The sequence below is a fragment of the Haematobia irritans genome, chromosome 1, assembly GCF_050003625.1.
Source record: "Haematobia irritans isolate KBUSLIRL chromosome 1, ASM5000362v1, whole genome shotgun sequence".
NCBI lineage: Eukaryota > Metazoa > Arthropoda > Insecta > Diptera > Muscidae > Haematobia > Haematobia irritans.
Genome location: NC_134397.1, coordinates 27,618,970 through 27,639,182, shown reverse-complemented (window position 1 = coordinate 27,639,182; position 20,213 = coordinate 27,618,970). Strand labels below are relative to the sequence as shown.

The window sequence follows — 20,213 nt, the reverse complement described above, 5'->3', positions numbered from 1 at the left end:
ATTTCTTTTTGTAGTCATGGTGAAATAGACAGGTAATGCTTATTGGATTTTTTTACTATATCTGTTCTTCGCAATTCAAAACATTTTGTGCGAGTATACTCGCAATACACTGGGGTATATTCCACACGGAAACCGAGCTTAATACTCTACTCAAGCAATTTACAAGGCCAGTCAAGTTTATATCGAGACTCTGCCAGCATTTCAAAGTTCCATTTCATTCTCATCGCTACTACAGACTCGTAACCCTGCCAGCATTTCAAAGTTCCATTTCAACCTCATCGTTACCACAGACTCGTAAATGTCACTTCAACCATCATGAAAAGGTACATCAAAAAGTACATGCAAGTAATTTGCCATCCCTACTGTAAAAAAAGCCATTTTTTTTGTGAAACGCCAAGCGCAACCAGCTTGTTATATTTTAATTAAATAAAAACGAAAATAAAGTTCTGAAAACATAGATTATACGCTTCAAATTGTGAAAGGTATATTGGTGAACAATTTGGTGATTTTCCAAATGGAATAAAGTGATTGTTTTTCAGATATTTTACAGACACGCTGCCTCCATGGAATAAAAACACTGGTTGATAGACGCAGCAACATGTAACTCGCTACTTGTAACTCAACATCATCATTAATGCCAAAAATTATGTTAAATGTAATGTGATAGTGGTATAAATGTTATATTTTTAAGAATTTGTAAATGTTTAATCAAATTAATAGATATCTAAACAAACGTGTTTTACTCGACCACAATGATTCTTTTACAACTATCTTAAAATGCACTTTTTCTGATTGTTTGGAGGGTCCCTTATTGGCGTCGTTCTAAATTGATCTATAAAGGCACCGAATAATTGCACTCATGCGAAACATTTTTGTAGTAACTTGGCGTGGTACAACTTCTCAATAGTGACTGCGCTTTTCCGACGTGTTTTTGATGTCGTATATGATTGTTTTCGACGTAGTGGGGATTCTCAAAAGAGTCCCCAAATTCAAAAAATGTTGGCAGGGAAGTGACACTAGAACAATTGCCAACTGTGATGGGGGAAGAATAGGAAAAGTATGAAATATACATGAACGTATTTTGCCATCGCTATTGTTACAAGAGCCATTTTCTTCTTCGCTTCTGAGAATCCCAACTACGTCGAAAACAGTCGTATATGATATCCAAAACTCCTCGGAAAAGCGCCGTCACTATGGAGAAGTTGTACCACGCCAAATTACTACAAAAAATTATTATTACATGAGTGCAATTATTAGGTGCCCTTCGGGATATATTTAGAAGGACGCCAATAAGAGCCCCTTCAAACACTCAGAGAAAGTGCATTTTAAGATATTTGTAATAGAAACATTGTGGTCAAGTAAAACACGATTGTTTAGGTGTTTATTAATTTTATTAAACATTTATAAATTTTCATAAATATAACATTTATACGACTATCACATCACATTTAACATATTTTGGTGCATTAAGGTGGGTATTAAGTTCGAGTTTAGCCGCTAAAATCGCCATTTTTTCACTTTTCTTTAATAATACTTTTTAAGGAATACAAACTTTGTGAGAACTTGCTTTGGGCTATTCCCCATCAAGTTATAATTAAATATGCAACAAATATATATAATTTTATGCCTTTTTTTATTGATTTAGTTTTCACTTTAAAGGCCGGTACTCTGTTCCATACAAAACCAAAAATTGCGAAAAATTTGCGAAATTTTTTCCATTTGTGATACTTTGTTTTTTTCGTGTTGAAAAACTGACGTTTATAGCACGGCGCCATTTGCAATGTGAATTAAGAAATAATTTATTTATTAAAAACTCTTTGTGCGGGTTTATAAATCAAACACGGACCATATTTTTGTTCCGAAACTATACAAAGGATCAAAGGATTAGCAGATGATGGATGACTGTCCAGGGGTAAATTAAAGGGAATTTCATATAGATGAAGTATATCGCCCATTTATCTCTTCCCTTTATGTGCATTTCTTCTAATTAGCAAACAATAGCGATTATTCTGAAGAACCCCACTACATTTCTTGGTTCAATTGACTGTTATCTATTGACGTTATTTCGTTATTTTATGTAAGGAAACACGGCAACTCTGAATATTGAAAAGTAATTTAGCGTGACTCACTAACGCCACCTGCAGTTCACCCATACGTACTACTGCCACCTATTAGGTGTATGCTATAACTACATCATTTGTGTCAGGGGTTTATGTCTATGTTAGTCAGTTTCACAGCTCTCATTCTCTCCGCTAGGTTGAGAGAATTCAAGTTTCTTTCCTAAGTCTTTTGATTCATAGAATCATTTGTCGTTGGGGTATACAGTTGTGCTCAAAATAATAGTAGTGCTGTGCTGAATTTTTTTTCTGCTTCTTCTATTCCTTCCACTAAAGGTTTATTTTATCTTTGTTTTTTACTATATCATTGTTTGGAGTGTGCATAATAAAAAAATACCGTTGGTTTAACTTCTGATGCTATTGTTGTTGTAAAAAAATCGACATAAGAAGAATCCCTTTGCAAGCTCCAAAACAAATAAAAGGGTTATAAGCTAGCTTACAAACAATTAAAAGACGAAAATAATTTAGCTGTCCATAGTCCAAGAAAAGTCACTCTCCTTTCAAAAAAAAAACATGTATCGAAAAGAATAAAGTATGCCCAAGAGGATTTCCATTGGTCAGTACAGAAATGGAGGAACATTCCCCAGTACAGAAATGGAAGAACATTGGATGGATGAGTCAAAAATGGTGCTTTATGATTGAAGAGGATCCCGTCTATATGTTCGGCAACCTAAAAACACTGAGTACAGTAACAATTTTACGACAAAAACTGTAAATCACGATGATGCTTTAATTTATTTGCTACTACCATTATTTTGAGCGCAGCTGTAGATGGATTTGCTTTATTCAGTCGTGGAAATTAAAAAAGAGCAGAAAAAACACAACCAATATTGATAGCACAATTCGTTTTTTCCTTTTGAGTTATAAAGATAGTTATTTCACAGCTGGTAAGTCTTACCAGCTGCAATCTTTCGTTTTCTTGAACTTCTCTCACGGAAAAAATTTACAGCAAGAAGAATCAATCGATTTTAAATTTTAATTTATTTTCATTAACCAGGTTAATCACAGATTTAGGCTCTTTACAATTTTTAATTGATCTAAATATGAACAATTATAATAATAAAATATTTATATTTCGCTATTTTGGTTTTTCGTTGTTATCCTTAAGAACTACTTGAAGAAGTTTGCGCTGAGAGAGCAGCACTAGCACTACCAGTACTTGCAGCAAATACTTGTTTCAAACTAGAGAAGAAACCCCATACTCGACTACCTATAGAACCTAAAACTTCTAAAAGTCTCAAATCAGAACTTTCAATTATCATCTCACGTTCTTCCTCTGTCTCAATGGCCGAAGAGGTTTCATTTGCTGGTGTGGGTCTATGCATACTTTCATTTAATAACTGATGATGCCGTTCGGGTTTAACATGCTCAGTATTATTGAGGGCTCCATCACGGACACTATGTACCAAATGACGAACAGATTCCAATACGGGTATACTTTGTTTCGAACGTTGCCAATTGGTCTCATTTACTTGTGATTCATGTTGTTCATTATTACCAAAACCAGCTGTATCCAAAGTATTCGTTTGATTGTCCATCAAATCATCTGTTTCCAGTTTATGTGGGATCTCATTATTTTCCACCATTTCTTGTAATTTAGCATTTTTCGGATTAGTTGTAGGGTGGAAATTATCCACATTTTCCATGTTAGTTTCCATATTTTCTACAAATCTTCCAAACAGTTGTTGTAGAGCTCCTCTCATCTCAGGATTTTTTGTGGTCAGGTTTGGACTGAAATTTTCAAAATCGAAATCTTCGAATTCATCATGTTGTCCAGGTTTTTGTGCTTTTGTCGATTTACGCTGATGCACATAACTGACAATGTGGGTGGTAGCTGGGGTGGTGGTAGTAGCTGGTAAAGCTTCAATTTTTAAGATTGTTAATAGCTGGAAATAAAAATAAATAATAGTTATGGACAATTATTCATATACGATTATTTATCATAGTACATTGTTTTTTGCAACTATAAATTTTTCGGTATTATTCAATTGACACCTCCCATTCATTTGCGTTTGCATTTTAATGCCCCATTTAAATTCTATGGCAAAACTATTATCTGATTGCATTATTGAGTCATCCTGTCTTGTCAATTATTCAAAACGATAATTGCATATAGATGTTAGATAATGTTATCAGCAATAAGTAAGTAGGGCGCAATTTCTACCGGACCTTATTTTAGGTTCTTTAGAAGATATAGTGGAAAATTTAGCTCAAACAGCTAAATTAAAGCAAACTTGGTATATTATTCTAACAGAAGAAAAGAAATAATTTTAAACTCGTTCGCCTCAAACCCAAATGTTTTAATTTGTCTGAAAATTAAAACAAAAGAGATAATCGTATCTGTGCTATTTCATTCGATTTGTTTGGAAGATAAAATAGTATTGGGATGCTATACAGAGAGAATTTTCTTAAAAATTAGTTTGACGAATTTCAACATTGTCGCTCGTCAGATTTTTGTAAGTCACTTTTGAAAGCCCAGAAAGCGACTACCACGGAAGATAAAGTGACAAAATCCAAGATTTTGTATTGAAACACTGCCGGTTGAAGGAACGCGAAATAGATGAGGCTTTGGGGCTTTAGAAACGATCTCGTGGGAGATGCAGGATTTTTTATGGATAAGGGTGCCGCATTTGCTCACACCAATGGTGCCACAATTGCCTAGTTCAGAGTAGTGTTTGACACTGTGTTAGCGAAATTTGTCATCGGATACCAAGAAAATGCAGAAAAAGCGCCCATCGGACCTGTTCGAAGAATACAAAAACTGTGTCGTAAACGTGATGGCCCGGTTTCTGAGGTACATAGACATCTTGTAAAGGGCTAAAATGCAGAAGAGTATTGCACCATATTCTTGGGTCGCTTTGACGCTGGTTTGGAGGCCACATGGCGAACAACCAAAATAAACTGTCGTTGCCAAAGTCAACTTAGGCTACTTACTGCTGTCTCATCCATCCCATTCTCCTTATTTAGCTGCATGTGGCTTTATTTTCAAACTTGAAAGACATCACCCACTAGGATGAGGAGGTCATCGCCCTCACGGGGCCTGGATAAATTGTGATATTCAGATATTTGTCTGCCGTAAAATAATAATATTGGTTTACTATTTTTAGCAAATTTTTGTAACGATAGTAATGATTTCGGCCGCCGTTACAGCCGATGATCACTCCCCGCTCGTATTCATCGACCTTGGGTTCAAAATAAATGCCGAATACTATCGGGAAAATTTCCTAAAGACAATATTGAATCCTTGGTTCGGCAGCATTTCGGATGCAGATCATAGACATTATAGCAGAACTCAGCAACATCGCACTCTACAACACAAAGGCCACCAAAAACTCCGGGTCTCAATCACGGTTAACACACGAGCCAAAAATAATCTACAACAAATATATACGTCCGTAAGTTTGGCCAGGCCGAATCTTATGTACCCTCCACCATGGATTGCGTAGAAACTTCTACTGAAGACTGTCATCCACAATCGAATTACTTGGGTTGCGGTAACACTTACTGATGGCAAGGTATCTTAAAACTTCCTAACATCGTCTTCTAAATTGCAAAGTAGTCCATACGTGGTATATATTAAACTAAAAAAGGCCGATTAAATACGTATATAATTAAGTTTAACAAAATTTTCTGTAGAAATAAAATTTTGACAAATGTTTCTATAGAAATAAAATTTTCACAAAATAAAATTTTGACAACATTTTCTATAGAAGTAAAATTTGGACAACATTTTCTATAGAAATAAAATTTTAACAATATTTTCTATAGAAATAAAATTTTATCCAAATTTTCTATAGAAATAAAATTTTAGACAAAATTTTCTATACAAATAAAATTTTGACAAAATTTTCTATAGAAATAAAAATTTGACAAAATTTTCTATAGAATTAAAATGTTGACAACATTTTCTACAGAAATAAAATTTTGCCAAAATTTTCTATAGAAATAAAATTTGACAAAATTTTCTATAGGAATAACATTTTGACAAAATTTTCTATAGGAAAAAAATTTTGACAAAATTTTCTATAGAAATAAAATTTTGGTAGATTTTTCTTGGCTCGAGTGGCAACCATGATTATGAACCGATATGGACCAATTTTTGTGCGGTTGGGGATCGACTATATATAACTATAGACTGATATGGACCAATTTTGGCATGGTTATTAGCGGCCATATACTAACACCACGTTGCAAATATTTCAAACGCATCGGTTGAATTTTGCTTCTCTAAGAGGCTCCGGAGATCAAAAAGAGGCTCTGGAGGTCAAATCTGGGGATCGGTTTATATGGGGGCTGTATATAATTATGGTCCGATATGGACCAATTTTTGCATGGTTGTTAGAGACCATATACTAATACCATTTACCAAATTTCAGCCGGATCGGATGAAATTTGCTTCCCTTAGAGGATCCGCAAACCAAATCTGGGGATCGGTTTATATGGGGGCTGTATATAATTATGGACCGATATGGACCAAATTTTGCATGGTTGTTAGAGACCATATTCTTACACCACGTACCAAATTTCAACCGGATAGGATGAATTATGCTCCTCTAAGAGGCACTGGAGGTCAAATCTGGGGATCGGTTTATATGGGGGCTACATATAATTATGGACCGATAATGAACCAGTTCTTGCATGGTTGTTAGAAACCATATACTTACACCACGTACCAAAATTCATCCGGATTCGGATAAAATATGCTACTCTTATAGGCTCCGCAAGCCAAATCTAGGGGTCCGTTTATATGGGGGCTATACGTAAAAGGAGACCGATATAGCCCCATACATCCGACCTACATCAATAATAACTACTTGTGCCAAGTTTCAAGTCGATTGCTTGTTTCGTGCGGAAGTTACCGTGATTTCAACAGACGGACGGACGGACATGCTTAGATCGACTTAGAATTTCACCACGACCCAGGATATACATATATACAGTAGAATTCATTTATAGCGACCTCGGTTATAACGACCATCCGTTTATAACGACGGATTTTCAAAGCAAGTTTGGTTCTCAATAGTTTGTACATGCGCAAGCATTCTCTTAGAACGACTCCGGTTTTAGCGACCATCTGCTTTTAACGACCAATTTGCACGTCTGTTTTGGAATGGACATTCGGTTATAACGACGATGTAAGTTCTAATTTTTATTTTTTCATTCAATTTTTTGTCGTCAGCCAATACTAAATAAAGAAACATATACTGCGGGGAATCACTGAATTTGTTTTCGACTATCCCAAACAAATGTGCAAATGACAAAGAAGAAATATTCAAACCAGTTTGAGTCGTAAAAGTCCATCAGGGACGCATAAACATTCACTTTTTATTTACCGACGGTGTTATAGAAATTTTTTATTTACATAAGAATCTGTAATCCAGCTCAACCAAACGCAGGTAAGGTTGCGTGCTGCACTTTTACTTGGATAAATACTGATATATCAGAGAGGGGGTTCTGATATATCAGAGAGTTTATATAGTCCCGTTGAAATTATTGAAAGTAAATTATTAAAAGAAATTCTTGTAAATAGAAAACAAATCACAATTCTAAACTATTTCCAATCTCAATAAATATGAATATACATGATTAAAAAAAACTTGAAAATATTGTGTACACTTATTTGGATACAACGACGTTCGGTTATAACGACGTATAATTTCGGTCCCTTGGCGGTCGCTATAACCGAATTCTACTGTACTTTATGTGGTCTTAGAGCAATATTTCAATGTGTTACAAAAGGAATGACAAAGTTAATATACCCCCATCCTATGGTGGAGGGTATAAAAATTTGGAGAAAATTCTACCCAACAAAAAATGTCGAAATTTTATTTCTATAGAAAATTTTGTCAAAACTTTATTTCTATAGAAATTTTGTCAAAATGTTATTTCTATAGAAAATTTTGTCAAAATTTTATTTCTATAGAAAATTTTGTCGAAATTTTTTTTCTATAGAAAATTTTTTCAAAATTTTATTACTGTAGAAAATGTTGACAATATTTTATTTCTATAGAAAATTTTGTCAAAATTTTATTTCTATAGAAAATTTTGTCAAAATTTTATTTCTATAAAAAATTTTGTTGAAATTTTGTTTCTATAGAAAATTTTGTCAAAAGTTTATTTCTATAGAAATTTTGTCAACATTTTATTTCTATAAAAAATTTTGTCATAATTTTTGTCATAGAAAATTTTGTCGAAATTTTTTTCTATAGAAAATTTTGCAAAATCTACCAAAACATCAAGAGTTCTACCAATCTACCGAACAGTAAAAACTCTACCATTTTTGGTAGAATTCTAGCAACTGTGGCAACCGTGCTCTCAATCCATTGGACTTTTGCGTATGGGGCATTTAGGCAAAAAATACCTAAATATCGATCATCTCAAGACGGCGCTTCGCCGGGAATGGGCCAAAATTCTGTAGAACCACATTCGTGCAGCATGTGATGGATTTTTCGGTCGTTTTAAGGCCATAATTCGTGCCAAAGGTAGCCAATTCGAAGCAAATCCAAAACGATTAATAAAATTGTATGTTATTTCCGATTTCCAATGCATTTCATATCAGCCACCCTGTATATCGTCACCTATTGCCCTTAGGAAGAAATGTGTACGTGATCTATAATGGAAGTTAAATAAGATTGATTCTATCCAAACATTCGAATATAGTTTCCGATCAATTACAATATTATTTCTGCTAAAAATATGCAAGATTTTAATGCTTTTGATCTCGTTAGATTAGCTTTCAATAAATCTTCTTTAATTCATAATATGAGGGGCAACCAAAACATTTATTTTTCAAATACCATGATTATTGTTATAAAAAAAAATAAATAATTCGCTTACACTCAACACAATAAACAATTGCCATATTATTCCCAACATTTTAGAGGTCGTTCAATGAACATTTATTCCAAAGACAAAATATTCGTAACCGTAAAGAAGAGACCACCAACAACAACAACAACAATAATAATGACTTAGAGTTATATTCAATTAAAATAATCCAAACCGAACTCGAACCGTACACATCAAATACCAAAACAATACTGATCGTCACCACCCCCAACAAAAGACGAATGAATGATAGGCAAAGAATTCTAGGCTACTGCCATTCGAAAAAGTGTTATTTTTAATGATTAATATTCATAATGCATCCATTTTTCATGTTTAAATCGATTTGTATGTGCTTTTGGCTTATTTCATTATTATTATTTTTCCAATATTACTTATTGAAAATGAAAACAAAATTTTATTTTTTGCAATTAAAAAATGCATAAAATTCTTTAGATTTTGTTGAATGAATTGCCAACGAAATGTCTCGAGAAGTAATTCAATGGCAGTGTAAAGAATTCCTTTTTGGGGTAGGGGAAAATATACTGTGAAGAAAATTTTTTGAACAATAACAACCGCATGGAAAGTTTGCAGTCAGTGTCTTTTGTTACACTCATAGAAAAAATAATAGCAAATAGAGCATATCAATTTTATATTAGGTTAGGTTTGGTTAGGTGGCAGCCCGATGTATCAGGCTCACTTAGACTGTTCAGTCCATTGTGATACCACATTGGTGAACTTCGGACTGAATAGTCTAAGTGAGCCTGATACATCGGGCTGCCACCTAACCTAACCTAATATAAAATTGATATGCGCTATTTGCTATAATTTTATATTAAATGAAAGCGTACTCTTTTACACATCCAAAGAAATTTATTAGTAGAAATCAGGGATGGAAAATGCAGTACTATAGTCCTTTTTTCAATACCTTTTCAACCTGGTCAGTACCGTAGTACCCCCGTGAATGATTTAGTACCTTTTGTGTAGACATTTTTGAGCCGATATTAGATTTATGGTGCACTAGTTTTGACAAAATATGTTAATATTTTGAGAAAGTTTTTAACAAACTTATTTGCTAGTAGTCTTTTACAATTTTGGCAAAACAGACAAGTTCATGCGGGAAGAAAATCACGATTTTGTAAAAGCCATAGTCAAAAACACGATTTTATGGAATTTCAATAATGTTTTAGTCGAAAAAAGCATGTGATTCTATATTACGCTTCCACACGAATACTTTATAGATAAGAAGTTATTGATCGCGTACTAAAAAAATGCGAACCATTCAAGATCGAAACTTGAAATCTACCGACATTTGGAGAAAATATTACCAAAAACTATCAAAAAAATGTTATTTTGCAAAAATGTCAAAATTTTATTTCTACAGAAAATTTAGTCAAAATTTTGATTTCTTTAGAAAATTTTGTCACAATTTTGATGTCTATAGAAAATTTTGTTAAAATTTTGTTTCTATAGAAAATTTTGTCAAAATTTTGCTTCTATTGAAAATTTTGTCAAAATTATATTTCTATAGAAAATTTTGTCAAAATTTTATTTTTACAAAATAATTTTGTCATTTTTTTTCTTTTATAGAAAATTTTGTCAAAATTTTATTTCTATAGAAAATGTAGTCGAAAATTTGATTTTTATAGAAAATATTGTCAAAATTTTGATTTCTATAGAAAATTTTGTCAAAATTTTATTTCTATAGAAAATTTTGTTAAAAATTTATTTCAAGTTATCTACAGAAAATTTATGAAATACCATGAATTCTACAAATGTACCGTGATTACAATACTGTAGTCTTTATAAGCTGATATATAACTAAAAAAATTAAAATTGTGGATTCGACAAACAAAATTTTATTTTATTAAAAATTCACTCTAAAGGTGCTCTGACAATAATCTTCCAATGGAATTTTTGATGAAATTTTGTGAAAAGTACTTTTTCACTCAAAAAAATACCTTTTTTGTACTTTCTCAAAAATTGTATTTTCCATCCCTGGTAGAAATAGCAGAAAAATCTACTAAAGGAGCGAAAACTCTCCTGGGAAAACAGTCACTGTTTACCGAAACAGCAAAATGTTTGATTCTTGAACATCATTTGTGTAAAATTCTAAAACTTAAAAAAATTACAAACTGGTGGCACCGACTGCTGGGCTCCTATGAGCCCAGATTTTATAAATTTGAATGTACACCAAAAAAAAAAAAAAAAAGTGAATCCACCATGAAAGAAAATGTAGGTTTAATTTAGAAAATTTAACTAAAATAGTTTTTTAATTGTAACATGTTACAAATAAGTTTATACTTTTTGTTAAATTAAAAATAATTTTTTTAGTTGTTTAAGAAAATTTCATATGTTGAAGGAAAAAATAGAATTGTTAAAATGTTTTTATCGCCATAGGAAGCTCAAGACAGTAAAATTTACTCATTAGTGAGACTTATGAACTAAATTTAAACAAACTTCTCTCATTTTAGGAAAATATTAAATTTTTATTTTTTTTTGTAAAATTGTGTACTATATTTGTATACAACTTCTTTTCTTATTGTTAGTCCACACCATTAAAGTAAGCTAAAAAGTATTCAAATAAGGAACATTTATTCAAATTGGGAAAAATGTAACCAAAATCAAAAATTTTTCATGAACTAAAAAAATGTTAAGTTGGCATTAGCGTCACTTTTTTGTGTGTATACTGGTCCCATTAAGGCCTAAGGTTGTCCCAATTTCACGATAGGTCACATGACGATCTTGTTGTTGTTGTTGTTGTAACAGTTTATTGTGATTTCATCCATTTTTATGTTATACGCTTTGATACTTCAGCTTGTGGCCAGATCGATGAACTCTGCGACTAAGGTGGGGTCCAGATTGACCTGGCGGTAAAGGGTGATACGGTCAAAATTTGGTCAATATAAACTTGACGTATTTCTTTCAATTTTGCATTTAAAAAACCTGAACACCCCTCATTTTGAAGGTGTGTGTGTGTAGAATGTTGCTCCTATTTTGATTTTGGAATTCACTCTTCAGTTGTAAAAATGCCGTCCAAGCAAGAAGAGCAGCGTATCAAAATTTTGCTCGCGCATCGCGAAAATCCGAACTACTCGCACGCAAAGCTGGCAAAATCGCTAAAAGTTGCCAAATCAACCGTTACAAATGTAATTAAAGTGTTTAGGAAACGTTTGTTGACAGCCAGGAAGTCTGGATCGGGGGGAAATCGAAAACCGGAAGCCGCTGAGACGACAAAGAGAGTTGCCGGTAGTTTCAAGCGAAACCCTAACCTCTCTCTCCGAGATGCCGCAAATAAGCTGGGTGTATCGTCTACAACCGTGCATCGAGCCAAAAAACGAGCCGGACTATCGACTTACAAGAAGGTAGTGACTCCAAATCGCGTTGATAAACAAAATACGACGGCCAAAGCGCGATCCCGGAGGCTGTACACGACGATGCTGACGAAGTTTGACTGCGTGGTAATGGACGAAGAAACCTACGTCAAAGCCGACTACAAGCAGCTTCCGGGACAGGAGTTTTATACGGCAAAAAGAAGGGGAAAAGTAGTAGATATTTTCAAGCACATAAAACTGTCAAAGTTCGCAAAGAAATATCTGGTTTGGCAAGCCTTCTGTACCTGTGGCTTGAAAAGCAGCATTTTCATAGCTTCCGGGACTGTCATCCAAGAAATTTACGTGAAAGAGTGTTTGAATAAACGTCTGCTGCCTTTCCTGAAGAAACACGGTTGTTCCGTACTGTTTTGGCCGGATTTGGCATCTTGCCATTACGGTAAAAAGGCCATGGAGTGGTACGCCGTCAACAACGTGCAGGTGGTTTCCAAGGACAAGAACCCTCCCAACACGCCAGAGCTCCGCCCAATTGAGAAATACTGGGCTATTGTCAAGCGGAACCTAAAGAAGACCAAAAAAACTGCTAAGGACGAGCAGAAGTTCAAGACAAACTGGCTTTCTGCGGCGAAGAAGGTGGCTGTACAAAATCTGATGGGAGGTGTCAAGCGTGAGGCCCGGCAATTTGGATTTGGAAAAGCGAAAGCCTAACTGAATATTTTTCCTGAATTTTATACTAATTGAATTTGAAAAATAAATTTAATTAGATTTTTTAAATAAACGATTTCACCGATTTACACGCGTTTTCCCTTGACCAAATTTTGACCGTATCACCCTTTAAGTCGGGTTGGTTTAGCTGGGCAAGAGAAAAGATGACGCGTTTCGTGTGGCCCTTGGTTGCAAATTGGACATATGTCAGCTACGCTGCTATCAATCACAGATAAATACGATTTGAGGCGGCTGCACTTGCCTGATCTTAACTGGGCTAAAACTACCCTAGTCTGCCGTGGGAGGTCTCTTTCCTCCGGGGCTATGGGCGGTGGACGGACTCCGAGAACAGGATTAACCTTGTAGCTTCTCACCGCTTCAGCTACAGTATCCCCATGAATCCTGTTCAAACCTGCCTGGTACGCTGCTTGATCTAGAGGTTCTCTTTTGTAGCGCTGGATCTCGCGCTCTAGATTATGTATATCAACCCTTACGTTCCTGGGTGGTGGTTGTGCATCCATGAGATGGTGGTTTGGATGATTACTGCGATAACAACCCAGGAGATACTGCTTTGACAACATGTAGTTGTGTCTTCGCACAGGCATGATGATCTTTGTCTCCACATAAAGGTGATCCAGGGGTGTGCTGCGGAAATCCCCAGTCGCAGTTCTAAGGGCAGCGTTCTGACAGGTTTGAATGTTATTCCACTGCGTATCACTAGTCTGCGGTGTCCATACTGGCGCTGCATAGTTTACCACTGACCGGCCAATTGCCTTATAGGTAGTTAACAAGGTTTCTTTGTCGCACCCCAAGTACTGCTGGCAAATGAACTGAGGACCTTGTTTCTACCACGGAGCTTATTACAAATTTCAGTGGCATGGGCAGACGACATGAAAAGGCTGTCGAATGTGACCCCAAGAATCTTGGGGTAATTTGTGGTCGGAATTATTTCGCCATCGACACTAATATTCAACTGCCTGCTGACGATCTTGTAATATCAGTTGGCTCACGGCATCAATGGTTTCCGGAACAACAGCCGATTTTTGACTACCTTCACGAAATGCCTTGGAGTGAACTACGATTAGGGTTTAATTGATCATATCATCAATGAACACTGGTCCATGAGGAACTTCATCGCCAAAAATTGAATTAAGTTAATCAATGTACTCTTGTTTAATTAAACCACGTTGAAAGTTGTAAAAAATAATCGCTCGAAAATGCTCACAATTTAATCCTATTTTTTTGGCGAGATGAATATTTTAGGTTTCAAGTTGTAAAGGTGGAATTATATACCATGCGTTCAATGCGTCGGATGATTGAAGAGTTGAAATTTCTCTTTGAAATCAAAAGTTGAAATTTCTCTTTGAAATCAAAAGTCTGCCGCAAATAGAAAAAAATCAACCCTTCCATCAACGCATGGATCTAGCAGGGAGAACAGTCTCCCCCCTTTTAGCCCATAGAAATTAATTATAAAGGAAAAGAAACCGTGAAAAAGTGACGGCTTTAGCCCGATAATGTGATCTTAATACCTGTCTTTATAGCTGAATTTTCTTTGAGATTGTCATATTTCATACCCACAAACAAAAAAATTTCTGATTCAATCACGAAATTAATTGATCCAATTAAAAATTTAATTGATACTATTAATTCTTGTGATTGATTTTTGTTTCAATTAAAAAATTGTTGAATCAATTAGATTTTTAATTTTAATATTTTTATACCCTCCACCATAGGATGGGGGTATATTAACTTTGTCATTCCGTTTGTAACACATCGAAATATTGCTCTAAGACCCCATAAAGTATATATATTCTGGGTCGTGGTGAAATTCTGAGTCGATCTGAGCATGCCCGTCCGTCCGTCCGTCTGTTGAAATCACGCTAACTTCCGAACGAAACAAGCTATCGACTTGAAATTTGGCACAAGTAGTTGTTATTGATGTAGGTCGGATGGTATTGCAAATGGGCCATATCGGTCCACTTTTACGTATAGCCCCCATATAAACGGACCCCCAAATTTGGCTTTCAGATCTTCTAAGAGAAGCAAATTTCATCCGATCCGGCTGAAATTTGCTACATAGTGTTAGTATATGGTCTCTAACAACCATGCAAAAATTGGTCCACATCGGTCCGTAATTATATATAGCCCACATATAAATCGACCTCCCGATTTGGCTTGCGGAGCCTCTAAGAGAAGCAAATTTCATCCGATCCGGCTGAAATTTGGTACATGGTGTAAGTATATGGTATCTAACAGCTATGCAAAAATTGGTCCACATCGGTCAATAATTATATATAGCCCCCATATATACCGATCTCCCGATTTGGCTTGCGGAGCCTCTAAGAGAAGCAAATTTCATCCGATCCGGCTGCAATTTGATACATGGCGTTAGTATATGGTCTCTAATGACCATGCAAAAAATGGTCCATATAGGTCCATAATTATATATAGCCCCCATATAAACCGATAAACCGATGGAAGACCAAAATTCATCTGATTCAGTTAAAATTTGGTACGTGGTGTTAATATATGGCCTCAAACACCCATGCTAAAATTGGTCGAAATCGGTTCATAATTATATATAGCCCCCATATAAACCGATCCCCAGATTTGACTTCCGGAGCCCTTTGGAAGATCAAAATTCATCCGATTCGGTTGAATTTTGGTTTATGATGTTAGTATATGTTATCCAACAACCATGCAGGAATTGGTTCATATCAGTCCATAATTATATATAGCCTCATATAAACCGATCCCCAGGTTTGACATCCGGTGCCTTTTGGAGAAGCAAAATTCATCCGATCTGGTTGAAATTTGATACGTGGTGGTAGTATATGATATTTAACAGCCATGCCAAAAGTGGTCCATATCAGTCCATAATCATATATAGCCCCCATATAAACCGATCCCGAGATTTGGTTTTGGAGCCTCTTGGAGGAGCAAATTTCATCCGAGTCAGTTGAATTTTGGTACATTGCGCTAGTATATGACCGTTAACAACCATGCCTAACTATGTCAGGCCCATATTGGTCTATAGTTATATATAGCCCTCAGATAAATCTATCCCCAATCACAAAAAATTGGTCCATATCAAGTTCATTGTATATAGCCTCCACATAAGCGACCCCCATATTTCAATTCTGGCTCTCTACCACGTATGGACTAACTCACAATTTAGAAAACGATGTTAAGAAGTTTTAAGATACCACAACCCAAGTAATTCGATTGTGGATGACATTCTTTCGTAGAAGTTTCTACGCAATCCATGGTGGAGGGTACATAAGATTCGGCCTGGCCGAACTTACGGCCGTATATACTTGTTTAAAACTCAATTAACCCCCATTTTCATGAAGCTCCGTTAGTGCTACGTTAGCTAACGAACTTTTAAACCGTGATATCTACATATGTGTCATCTTGCGTATATATTCCATATGCCAGTTAGAAACTTAACTACTGAAAATTTTTCAATTAAAGTTAACCGGAGAAAATATATTTCCATTTTTCTTTCTGTTAACTGGCAGTTAAAGCCTAACGGAGCTACATGAAAATGGCCGTAAGACTTTAAATGGAAAAAATTTCGTGAAATTTTTTTCTGTGTACTGTCATAAAAACCACTTTCTAAATATGGGAGTATTTACATTAGCTTTGGTTTTCATATCAAACGTAAATTTTTTCTTCCATCTATCAAAAACAAAAAATTGAAAAAAAATCTTACTAGTTAAATTTTCTGTATTTCATATTTTTTCCCATTTTCCTAAATTTTCAAAATTCCTCGTGAATAGATTTATCTGCTCCAACACAATGCGAATGTTAAACATTTTTGCACCAACGCTTTCTGTAAGTAGACTATTGGTTTTTCCTTTTAAAATGAAAAAAATATCTCAATTGAAATTTCCATACAGATTTCAAATCTGCTAATTAATATCGATTTCAATATAAGAAAAATGCCATATAAAAAAATTTTATTTTTTTCTCAGTTCACTAAACATCTCACTAACAATGGTCATACCCGTCAATATAGTTCACTAGTTGAAATTGTACAAAACAATCGTCCATATAATTATGGAAATCCAGGGTCAAGTGATGTTACTTTACGACACTTTTATAAATCAAGTTGGTCAAATGAGGCGAAGCGTAAAGATTTGTTGAAGAGAGAAGGTTTTGGAGTGAGAGGAAAAGATGAGCTCAATGTGACTTCCATTTTATATATACCTTCAAAAAATTACAATAGTCATGATCAATCTGTGGCAAAATTTATCCTATTGAAGCAGACATACAAAAATGGTATTATGGAATCCCAACATGGTACCATATGGGACATATTCGTCAAAGGCGGCCAGTTAAACAACCATGAAAAATTAATAACTATGTTTAAGAAGAGTTCGCATAAGCTGGAATCAAAGGTATCTGCTAAAGAAAAACTAGACACTACAATATTGACCCGAAATCTTGAAGACTCGGCAAATATAATATCTATAAATAATATAGACAAAACCTGCTTTTCTAAAAATAAGACAGATATATGCAAAACTCAACCCTCTTGCTTTGGTCGAAAGGTCCATGAGATAAAAATTGAAAGCTCTAATCCAAACAAGCCACCAAAGTATCTAGCTCCAGATCCAAATATTATTCAAAAAGCCCATGAATTAAAAATTGATAGACCTAATAGTTCACAATCTACAACCTGTCTAGCACTGGTGCCATATATTGGTCGAAATTCAAGAGAGCTACAAATTTCAAAATCCCATGGGTCTGAATCTACAACTGATCTAACTTTAATTCCATATTTTGATCAAAAAGCTGAGCAGTTTGTTAGGAAACGAAACCCATGTTCTCTGTTTCCATTAAAATTCGAGGATAAAATATCACCCAATAAAGCAATAACCTGTAAAACGCAGATCTTGCTTAGATCTCATCCTCTATCGCAGTTAATTGCATCTCGTCTATATTCAACAACGCATAAGAGGAACGCGGTTATAATAAAACGTCATATCTGCGGTGATAAATCACCCGTCAAACATTACACATCACCTTTTGTTATGGAATTATTAGGTGGCCATGAATTTCCTTTGAGTTGTGATGCGTATAGCAAAGCTTTGGTTGAGGCTGCGAAGCGTAGAGCTGCCCTTAAGAAAACTGGACCCGTTAAACGCCTTAAAGATTGTATACCTCATAGTCATTTAATAGCGAAATGTCCCAAAAATCCTATGGAAACGAAAGATTCAACTAAAATTCCTGGCAATGCAAAAATAGATCCACAAACATTAAAGCCTATACTGATGAGAAAATCTGACACTGGTGATGTCCAAAAAGATATGAGTAAAGGGGGTAATGTTAAAGGCAAATCCTCAAATCCATGCAAAAAAAGTGAAGCTAAACCAGCCAAATCCGGACCATGTGCTAATATTCCCCATGAATATAAGCCAAAATGTAATGCAGATCCATGTGGAAAATCTAAGAAAAAATCGCAGAATCCTTGTTCGAAACAACAAGGAGCTAAAAAATCAGAATCCGGTGGCAAAAATCCTGGTGCCACAAAGGAGAATAAACAAAGCGATCCTTGTGGTAAGAATAATACCGTTGAAGGTGCTAAGAAAAAGCCCGATTCTTGTGCTAAGAAGTCATCGGATCCTTGTGCTAAGAAATCATCCGATCCTTGCGCTAAGAAATCATCGGATCCTTGTGCTAAGAAATCATCCGATCCTTGTGCTAAGAAATCATCCGATCTTTGCGCTAAGAAATCATCCGATCCTTGCGCTAAGAAAAAAACTGATCCTTGTGCTAAGAAATCGTCCGATCCTTGCGCTAAGAAAAAACCTGATCCTTGTGCTAAGAAATCATCTGATTCTAAGAAAAAGACCGATCCTTGTGCTAAGAAAAAATCAGATCCTTGCACCAAGAAATCAACCGAAAGTGTTTCTAAAAAGATCCCCAAAAAGTGTGAGTCTGGCGTCAAAGGCAAGAGCAAATCTAATCCTATTGGCCAAAAGAAAGAACCCCCTAAAAAGTCAACAGCATGTTTGAAAAAAGAAAACAAAATTTTAGATACTTCCAAAAAAACAAATACCACTGTCGCCAGGACAAAGGTGCCAACTAAAAAGTCATTATGTGGAGATGCCAAGAAATCAAAAGTCATAGACAAATCATCATCGCCTTGTGGCAAATGCCCATGCACAGAAAAAAAGAACTCTTCCGAATCAAAGGGAAAGAAGGCAACAAATCCATGCAATAATGATCCTTGCTCCAAGAAAAATACAACGAAATCAAATTCTTGTGGCAAAGATCCCTGCTCTAAAAAGAAAAGCTCTTCCAATCCCTGTGACAAGAAATCCAATAAAAAGTCAGACCCATGTAGTAAAAAGCAACAATCACCATGTGGACAAAAGCCTAAGGACACGAAGCCCAAATGTCAACCAAAAGGAGGAAATTCGTCATCCAAGAAGCACTTTTCCACATCGGCTGTAGCCAGTGAAAACTCTTGGATTAAACGTTCCAAACAGTCATTAAACAATAATTTTAGTTGCTTTGGTTTCAGTCATCGCTACAAAAGTACAACAACTAAAGACTCTAACAAGAAAATGGATTTAGGAGAGCGTATGAAATGTAAATCTTTAAATATAAAATTGCCTTCAACAAGACACAATATTCCAAGTCGCAAGGATGGTCTACGAATATGTTATCCTAAATATGATTTGGAATGTCCCAGAAAGCTATGCAAGAATCCAAAGGAGACTGCATGCAGTGCATATGCATTTCTAAGAGAAACTTCTGGGAATAAAAGAAACAGTAAGACAGTGTAATATTATTAAAAATTTTGATATATTTTTTCATATTTTTAACGACAGCTTCAAAGTAAAGGGAATTCTGAGGTAAAAGACCCATAGCATTTGGAGTACCTTCGCTATGTATATGGAGAATTGATAGTAAATTTGGTTTAATGAAAATGATAGACATCAAGTAAGTCCTCAATTGAATTATTATATAGTTACGAGAGTGGTCCAAATTTCTTTAAGAATAAAATTTTGACAAAATTTTCTATAAAAATAAAATTTTTGACAAAATTTTCTATAGAAATAAAATTTTGACAAAATTTTCTATAGAAATAAAATATTGACAAAATTTTCTATAAGAATAAAATTTTGACAAAATTTTCGGTAGAAATAAAAATTTTTGGCAACGCTGATATATAGTGAAAATCGTTTGAATCAAATAGCTTTCCAACACTATGTTTGAA

At 34.9% G+C, this 20,213-nt stretch overlaps 2 protein-coding genes across 2 annotated transcripts; one reads left to right on the top strand and one right to left on the bottom strand.

Moving 5' to 3' along the window:
• Window positions 1-3,079: 3,079 nt before the first annotated feature.
• Window positions 3,080-9,165, bottom strand: LOC142220506 (uncharacterized). Its single transcript, XM_075289688.1, has 2 exons — window positions 8,955-9,165; window positions 3,080-4,003 (listed from the first exon to the last, which is right to left on the bottom strand). Exons 1-2 carry the CDS (start codon window positions 8,991-8,993, stop codon window positions 3,221-3,223), a joined length of 822 nt encoding a protein of 273 aa, XP_075145803.1. The 5' UTR covers window positions 8,994-9,165; the 3' UTR covers window positions 3,080-3,220.
• A 7,470-nt stretch (window positions 9,166-16,635) lies between these two features.
• Window positions 16,636-19,936, top strand: LOC142220503 (uncharacterized). Its single transcript, XM_075289685.1, has 3 exons — window positions 16,636-16,816; window positions 16,957-19,765; window positions 19,825-19,936. The coding sequence occupies exons 1-3, from the start codon at window positions 16,781-16,783 to the stop codon at window positions 19,833-19,835; spliced, it is 2,856 nt and encodes a 951-aa protein (XP_075145800.1). The 5' UTR covers window positions 16,636-16,780; the 3' UTR covers window positions 19,836-19,936.
• The last annotated feature ends 277 nt before the right edge of the window (window positions 19,937-20,213 follow it).

Excerpts from the sequence above, each read along its gene's own strand:
- LOC142220503 (XM_075289685.1), top strand. The coding sequence starts at position 16,781 with ATGCGAATGTTAAACATTTTTGCACCAACGCTTTCT. Across the intron at positions 16,817-16,956 it reads TTTTTGCACCAACGCTTTCT|TTCACTAAACATCTCACTAA; the intron begins GTAAGTAGACTA and ends TTTTTTTCTCAG.
- LOC142220506 (XM_075289688.1), bottom strand. The coding sequence starts at position 8,993 with ATGTTGGGAATAATATGGCAATTGTTTATTGTGTTGAGT. Across the intron at positions 4,004-8,954 it reads AATTGTTTATTGTGTTGAGT|CTATTAACAATCTTAAAAAT; the intron begins GTAAGCGAATTA and ends TTTTATTTCCAG.